Source organism: Pongo abelii, chromosome X, assembly GCF_028885655.2.
Source record: "Pongo abelii isolate AG06213 chromosome X, NHGRI_mPonAbe1-v2.0_pri, whole genome shotgun sequence".
Taxonomy (NCBI): domain Eukaryota; kingdom Metazoa; phylum Chordata; class Mammalia; order Primates; family Hominidae; genus Pongo; species Pongo abelii.
The window spans coordinates 154,346,379-154,355,433 of record NC_072008.2 but is presented as its reverse complement, the minus strand read 5'-3'; the positions used below and the strand labels follow the sequence as shown (position 1 = coordinate 154,355,433).

The window sequence follows — 9,055 nt, the reverse complement described above, 5'->3', positions numbered from 1 at the left end:
CATATTACAGCTTGGACTTCGGCTCTAAATTCGGGCTGGCAATCCCGTAGTAGTATCAGTTCTCCTAGTCCCCCCAAGGGAAATTTGTGTATCATTTAGACCATAAATAGACAAAAAGCATTCCAAAATGTCATAATGAATAAAATATTCCTTTATTACACTAAAGAGCCACTTATTTTATAGAGCTTCCATTGTCCACGATGCTGATGCTAATAGCCAAGAGAGAGCTTGTCCACATTTTCCAAGTGACTGAACTTCACATGTATCCAGATTCTCTACCAAAGTCTGCTTGTCCTAGGGCTGAAGTGAAAGATCTTTGTTTTTGACCACTTGGTGATCCTTGGTTTAAAGTCCCTGTGTCTGTGGAAGTAAGGAGATTGTCTAGCACCTCTGGCTTAAAGCAGTCACACTAGTCAAGTTAAATTCAGGCTCTTCATCAGAGATACTTCTCATTTAGCTAGTGTCTTTTCATTTGGAACAGATATGGTCATGGCTTGAGGGAAATGACTCTGCGACCACTAATGTTTGTACATTAGTGACACACTTATTATCTACCCATCTATGACTTGCAGGGCTTCAACATCCATGTCAGACATGATTTGGTACTGCATTAGGCACTGGTGTTGGAGACAGCATTCTGAACAACCTTATTTCCTTCCCACTCTTGTGAGTCCCTTTGGCATTTAATCGTTAATAATAACAACCTTCGATTGCCTCAATTTTCATCTCTGGTCCAGCATTTATTCTGCAGCACTAATTGTTCAACTATCACTCTAAGCTCACACTCTTTGACAAGTTAATGATAATCTTTGTCTGTGTACCCTGAAACCTAACTTCTAATCTGTTAAAGAATAGTTGCAGATAATTCTTCTCTATTGCTTTCAAAGTATTACTTCAGACTATGCTTATCTTCTTTATAGATTACAAATGTCTTCACTAAAATTTCAATATTAGGTTCTAAAGCAGGCGTGTCCAATCTTTTGGCTTCCCTGGGCCATACTGGAAGAAGAAGAATTGGGCCACACATAAAATACACTAACACTAAAGATAGCTGATGAGCTTAAAAAAAACATTTGCAAAAAAACTCTTGTAATGTTTTAAGAAAGTTTACAAATTTGCGTTGGGTAGCATTCAAAGCCGTCCTAGGCCACATGCAGCCCATGGGCTGCAGGTTGGACAAGCTTGTTCTAAAGGAATTGTTGTCTTATGTAGTTATTTTATTATTTATTTCTATACAACGAACTTTTTTGTTGCTCTTTTTCATTTTGTTTCTGCTGAATACAGCTCTGAAAATTTAGAGCAGCAATATCAGATTCTTGGGAAATAACTTTCAAAGCAAACACTTGTTTACTGAACTCTGGTGATCATTTGGTATACATGATGACTCCTTTCTAAGATTTCAGTTTGCCTTGGAAATGCCTGTTCATCATAGCAAAAGCGAAGAACTCCACAAGTCATTTTTGTTTCTAATTCAGTTATACACACAGATATTTGATTTGTTGAACATCAGACACTGTCCTATGCACTTTAGACTATGATGGTTAATTTTATGTGTCAACTTGACTGGGCCATGGGGTGACCAGATATTTGGTCAAACATTATTCTGGGTGTGTCAGTGAGGGTGTTTTGGGATATGATTAACACTTAAATTGGTAGACTAAGTAAAGCAGATTGTGCTCCCTCACATGAGTGGGCCTCATCCAATCAGCTGAAGGCCTGAGTAGAACAAAAAGGAGTGACCTTCCTTTGAGTAAGAAAGAATCCCCCCTGCCAGAATACCTTCAAACTGAGACACTGGCTCTTCCTGAGTCTCAAGCCCACCAGCTTTTGAATGGAAACTATACCACTGGCTCTCCTGGTTCTCAGGCCTTTGAACTCAGACTAGAACTAAACCCAGCTCTCTTGGATCTCCAGCTTGCTGACTTACCCTGCAGACCTTGGGACTTGTCCACCTACATAATCACATGAGCCAATTTCTTATAATACATTTATTTGTGTAAATATGATATATTCATATATATATGTAATACACATACATACACACCCTAATGATATCTGTACAGCTTTCTCTCCCTTCCTTCCCGAGATTCTTACTCAAATACCATATTCTCAGTGAGACCTACTCTGACCACCTTATGTAAAACTACAAACTTTCCTCATACTCCCTAGTACTTTTCCCTGCTTTATTTTTTTCCTCCTTAGCACACGTTATCTAACATACTATGTATTTTACTGATTGATTTTGTTTCTTTTCTGGCTACTTCACTGGAATGTAAACTCTATACGGGCAGATATTTTTGTATTTTTTTTTTTGCTTCTGTCTCCCCAGCACCACAGTACCTAGCTCATATTGTTGAAGAAATGAATAAATGACCACATTATTTTCATTTACATCCAAGTGAGTTGCACTAAATGTGCATTTCAGTTGCACTGAAAAATTTGGACTCCTGATTCAAAAGGGTATCTGCAACAGGTCTCCTTCTGTCTGGTGTCTATCAAACATCCCGACAGCTTCTTCAGAAGGTAATCATACTGCTGTCTTGATAAATCTTGCAATGCACATGTTGTGGATCTTACCTTCGGCAAGCATTTTCAATTGTGGGGCTTTGTGCTTTGTTGGCTCAAATGACACCTCCTGCCATAGAGCACATATGGAGATGTGCACATTTCCCAGGCATGGTGTCTTTATGAACCTCCGTTTGACAGGAACTCTTTTATTCTCATTATATCTGCAAGCTTTGGATCTATCTAAAGTTTTTGTAACAAGAGTTTTTTCTTTTCTGATCACCAAAAACCAAGACTTCTTCCCTCAAATTTGCAATCTATTCATATCATAACTGAATCCTGAGAAACTTGAGTATCCTCCCCTTTCAGTTCTTCTCATTCTCCAAGCGACTACTAGTCTGGGGCAAGGTGCCCCTGTTACGTGCTGCCATAGAACTTGGTACTCTTCTTATCATAGCCCTGTCATTACTTCTTTACCTGGCTTCCTCTCCAGCTATACTGTGAGTTCCATCAAGACAGGGCCAAGTCTGTCCTGCTCATGACTCTATCTCCAAGCACACAGAGTGCATGGCACATAACAGGAACTCAATAAATGTTTGCCACATGAATGAGTAACAAGCCCAGGTAAACTTGAGTCTCACATATTTCAAAAGAAAAAAGTGAATCCTAAGACATAATTTTTAAAAACAGCATAATAAATTCATATATATCACAGAACACAATTATTTAAAAAGAAAAGAAAACACAACAAGGTAACAGTATTTAGCACTAGTGAAATTATGATTTGATTTTTTCCTTTATTCTATATACTCTTCTTTACCAAATTTCCCATAAGTGTATTTTACTTTTATAGTGGGAAAAATAACATTATAAATTATAAAATAAAAAAACCCTACAAATTATCTTCACCTCTTTTCCTCAAAATAAACAAAGTATCACACACTGCAACATATGATCATTGGGGTTTTTCTCTCTGCTTGCTGACAGGTGAATAACAATATGGAACATCTGTCTTATTTAGTACCAACAGAAGTATACGTTGATACAATAACCCAAGTTGCAAAAATCATGTAACTTTTTAGGATCTGAATGCCACCAGTGTTTCAGGCATGTTTTTAAAGATTCTGTAGGAACTGTTTTTAATAAAAAGAATTCAGATTCTGGTTTGATGCATGAAAACAGAACTCAATTTTATTTCATGTTTGAAAGTAAACATGACAAAAATAAGAACCAATTTTTAACTTTCCAAAATGCTCCATGAGGTTTGGATGGCTGAGACAGTCCCCTCTGCTCTGAATGGTTTCTGTTGTCTTGAGGGGAAAATAATGCTATGGGAGAAAAGTAAAGTAGGGTTAAACAATTTGAAAAGACTAGTATTCACATATCGCACTTTGTCATAAAAGAAGTCCCTGCAACAAAATTATCAAATTCTATATACTGAATGTTATGATTAACATGTATTTTCAGTTTGCCAGTACATCATCTTCTGTTACTATGAGGCATACATATAAAATAGATTAGAGCAAACATCATTACAGAGATAATTTCTGAATAACAAAGTTAACTTCCATGTCTCAGTGAAAGGTCTACAGAAACCAAGTTTTGTTAGTCTAGTTATAATGTTACATATGTATATATGTGTGTGTACATGTGTACATATGGACACATGTATTGCATTAAACTAATACAAGGTAATATATTTATATGAATAATAATACACAGGCATTATTATAGTAATATATATTTATGTGTTACCATAAGTAAATATGTATCAAATATACATATATGATATCTTATATAAAGATTTTCTTTTTTTTCTTCTGAGATAAATCACTTTTCCTATTCATCAAATCAACCTTCTCATTCTGAAGATTGGTGAAATGAAGCCCAAGAAAGTTAAACGACTTGCTCAAGCAAACACTGTAAATAATGGCAGAACTGGGACTAAAGCCAGAGTCTCCTGACACGGAATTCAATGGTCTGTTATTCCATTCCTTTGCTTCTCTGTAACTTAATACCGTAATTTTGGGTACGGCATTGCAATTTTCAAAACATTTTCACATACATTATATTGTTTAAGTTACACAAAAAAATCTATGATGGTATCAAGGAACTGAAAGGTTAATTTCACTGCCCATGGAAACACTACTAGTTAATGACCTGGGTCTCCTTACTCCCAGTCCCTGAGATACAGCTTTGTTTCTCATCAACCATTTTATTCTTACTTGTCCCTTCACAGTTATTTTGGGAGGAGGAGACCCAAGTCAAGGCTAGGGATATATAAGCCTGTACAAGTATAACCCGTACAAAGTAGTCTCTAGTATATGATTCTGGGATCCCTCTCTCAACCTCTTCTAACACTACATCGTGCAGGTTTGAAGAACAGGTAGCTGAGACTAACAGATAAGATCCAGGATTTAATCTCAGCTCTGTCAGACTCCTAAGGCCATTCTCCTTCCCCTGGACATGTGATGTGGTCACATATGAGGACTGTGGCCTTCATTATTTACCAAGGGTGTCTATCAGGGAGCCACAGAGTCAGAGTGGGTAGGTTCAACTTCTTTTCTGCCTCTGAAAAGCTGACCTGTGTATACCACATAATGTGGCACTCAAAACAATTTGGCACATTTCTTATCCATTTTCCTACCATCTCAATATCTCTAGTGATAAATATTTGTTCAGAAGCCGACCCTCCTGTGATCCAAACATTTGTGTGGTTAAAAAAATGTGTCAGTCAAGCCAAGATGATGCTAGAAATATAAAGCTAACAAGAATCAGAGATTGAGCACTTCAACTTTATATTCCATTGTCAATTACCTTTGGTCTCTTGCTACTCTTCACCATGTTCCTCACCTCTTGCTGCTTTCTGTAACATTTTAGACTTCCTCTTTCGCTTCCTTCTTTGTTTCTTCGAACCCGTTACAACTCTGTTGTCCTGCGTTTGTAAATAATTGGCACATTCGCTGTAACATAAAAAGTTCAAGTGAAACCTTATTTCTCATTAGTGATAGAATAACAATGGGAGGGTTATAAGGAAAAAAATATTTGCCCAGATAACTGTACTTTCCCACCTGATATTTTTAACTCACCAGATTTAATAAATCTGATAGAAATTATTCCACTTGGCTTGCTCATATTGATTATCATAACCATCATTATTATTCTCTATACAGTTATTTTGATTATGTGACCTTCTGTAACAGAAATGCTCTCCCACTTCCCTGTGCTGACATCAATGTTACCCACTCTTTAACAGTAAGTTTAGATATTATCTTGTCTAGGAAGCCAGCTCTTCCACTCCTAGTTTAGAGGGATTCCTTCCTCCTATGAACTTCAAATCTACACAGTAATGGCTCACATTGTATTAGCATTTACAATTTTCAAAGCACTTTCACTTACTCCTGTTGTCACTGGGTATACAATCTCATACCTCCTTGTATTTGTGTGCACAGTTGGTAAAGGGGCACTTGAGAGGCTACCACATGCCAAGAACTTCACTAAGTGCTTTATATACTTTCTCATTAAATCCTCACAACAACCCTAGAAGGTGGATAGTGTGTTTCCTATTTTGCAAATGATTAATCTGGGGCTTAAAGAGGTAAAATGATTCACCCAAGGTCACAGATAACTAGTAATGGAGATGCTAGAATTTAAATGTAGGTCTGTTTGACTCTAAAGTACAAGCTTTTTCCATTAGACCACTTTGCAGTGTTCGTGAATAATGGCTAGTAGCAGGTATGATAAACTTCCTATGTGCATAATAAGCACTTCATGTGCATGATTTCATTTAATCTTCATTAACGACTTGATGAAGCAGGTACTATTTCTATCATTCCCATTTTTCATATGGGGAAACTGAGGCACCAAGACGGAAAGTAACTTGCCGAGGTCACCAAACTACTCAGTAGTAGAACCAGGATTCAAATCCAGACCTACCTAAGTCTAAAGTACAATCTCTCTCCTACTACACTAACCTGTCTCATTCTCTCCTCAAAGCTTGTAAATTCCTTCAGACTGGAACCTTACCTTATCACTTTTTATATCTCACAGAGGAAATGGAAATGTTTGTTGATTTTTATGCTTATAGGGCTTTTACTTTCTAAAGAACTAAGCATAAGCCAAGAAGAAAAAAAAAATAGTAATGTTCATGGCAGAGGTAAAGAGAAAAATTCAAAGAAAAAAAGAGAGAAAGATTTGCACACAATATTATGAAGAGGTAATGACAGATAAATAATTCTATCCTCAGCTCAAGCTAGGTAGCATACAGAAGAAGATACCAGGACCTTGTAGGTGCTACTTAGCTGTACAGAAAAACAAGGTTCTGAGCATGTGGGTCCCAGAGATAGATAAGTCTGCCTTTGAAATTATGACTTTGAAGATAAATAATACTAACTTTTCTCCCCTAAAACTGTATTACTGGGCTGACACTGATTTCCACTAGGTAAGACAAATGTGGGGCAAAGAAACAAATTCTTTCCCAATTAACCATAAAAATGTCTCCAGGCGTAAATGAAATGGTGAGTGAAGGCAAAAAATATATTTATATGATTTATCTATGGCCTGTTTATGTTGCCATGTTGTTACCTACAGTCTAAAAAAATAATAACTGAAACAACTACACAGTTCTCAGTCCCTTGGGGCCAGATGTGCTTGAGAATGCAGATTCTTTTCGATTTAGAAAGGTAATATGACACGATATATTGAATACTACATGACATTCCCATGGGGTCTGGGGTAGCATCTCATAATCAAACACAGTAACATTTCTGCAACAAATATATGAATATTCACTCTAAGAATTAAATAATGACTAGAAGGAATCTCAGTCCAGGTTTGTCGCAAAATGAATACAACAAAATTTTTAGGTTTGCAGAAATTTTTGTATTTCAGGATTTTAGAGAAGAAATTGAGAACTTATGCTTTTTTCTAATGCTGTGACGTCAATATATCCTATTTTATATAATTAAAATGACTATGTTTTCTTTATCTACAGATTTTCTTTTAAATTTGGTCATGTACATTTCACCTTAATTAACAACAAAAAAGCAACACGGCCTTATTATTTCAAAACTGACCTAGGTTTCAGAGGACTTCATTTTTGTTCAGCCTCATCACTAACTGGCTATATGACTAACATTTACTACTGAGATCCAAGGTTAGCTATTCTACCTAATAGCCAATGTAAATGCCCAAGGGAGAGAGTAGGAGTGAAATGATTTTTCAGTGTCCTAGAGGTGGTTTTCTTCTTTTCATATAAAGTGTCATATATCATGACCAGCATACGCACACTGAAAAGGTCAACTTCTTGCACGCTCATTCACTCACTGATATATTTGCTCATTTATTAAATAAACATTATTCTAAGTACTAGAGACATAAACATGAATAAGATATGGTACTTGTCCTTGAGGAGCTTAAAATTTAGAAGGGAAAGTAGATATACAGACTAACAATATTACGTTGAGATGAGTTCAAGTAGAGGTAATCAGAGATTGGTAGAAGGCAGACAAGAAGAAGCCCGACCCAATGTGCACAAGAGGTTTGGAGTAAGCTTCCTAGAAGAGGTGACATCTAAGATGAGGCCTGCAGCCTGAGTGGAGAGAGCCAGATAAAGAAAAGTGGAGGTGGGGAGATGCATAAGAGCATTTCAGTCAGCAGATACACTTTATGAGCAGATACACTTTATGAGACTCAGAGTGGCAAGGTGGCATGTTGTTTGTAAACATCTAGTAGAGTGGCATGGCTGGAAATGTTAAGTGAGCTCACTGGAAATTTCTTTTTTTTTTTTTTTTTTTTGGGGTTTGAAACTTTCAGCAACTTAAGCTGGAGATAACATTTCTTTTTCTTTTTTTTCTTTTATTATTATTATTATCATTATACTTTAGGTTTTATGGTACATGTGCGCAATGTGCAGGTAAGTTACATATGTATACATGTGCCATGCTGGTGCGCTGCACCCACCAACTCGTCGTCTAGCATTAGGTATACCTCTCAATGCTATCCCTCCCCCCTCCCCCCACCCCACAACAGTCCCCAGAGTGTGATGTTCCCCTTCCTGTGTCCATGTGTTCTCATTGTTCAATTCCCACCTATGAGTGAGAATATGCGGTGTTTGGTTTTTTGTTCTTGCGATAGTTTACTGAGAATGATGATTTCCAATTTCATCCATGTCCCTACAAAGGACATGAACTCATCATTTTTTATGTCTGCATAGTATTCCATGGTGTATATGTGCCACATTTTCTTAATCCAGTCTATCATTGCTGGACATTTGGGTTGGTTCCAAGTCTTTGCTATTGTGAATAATGCGGCAATAAACATACATGTGCATGTGTCTTTATAGCAGCATGATTTATAGTCCTTTGGGTATATACCCAGTAATGGGATGGCTGGGTCAAATGGAATTTCTAGTTCTAGATCCCTGAGGAATCGCCACACTGACTTCCACAAGGGTTGAACTAGTTTACAGTCCCACCAACAGTGTAAAAGTGTTCCTATTTCTCCACATCCTCTCCAGCACCTGTTGTTTCCTGACTTTTTAATGATTGCC

At 37.0% G+C, this 9,055-nt stretch overlaps 1 protein-coding gene across 2 annotated transcripts in view; it reads right to left on the bottom strand.

The window, feature by feature from the left end:
* Positions 1-3,669: 3,669 nt before the first annotated feature.
* FMR1NB (FMR1 neighbor) overlaps positions 3,670-9,055 on the bottom strand; it is a 46,908-nt gene continuing 41,522 nt past the window's right edge. The window contains exons 5-6 of one of the 2 annotated variants that reach the window (XM_054545160.1): positions 5,359-5,468; positions 3,670-3,833 (exon numbers count right to left, since the gene is read on the bottom strand). In XM_054545160.1, coding sequence (XP_054401135.1) covers positions 3,697-3,833; positions 5,359-5,468 — 247 coding nt within the window. In that variant the 3' untranslated portion in view covers positions 3,670-3,696. Of the gene's footprint in view, positions 3,834-5,322; positions 5,469-9,055 lie in introns of both variants that reach the window. The other variant, XM_002832214.3, reaches the window with a different exon arrangement.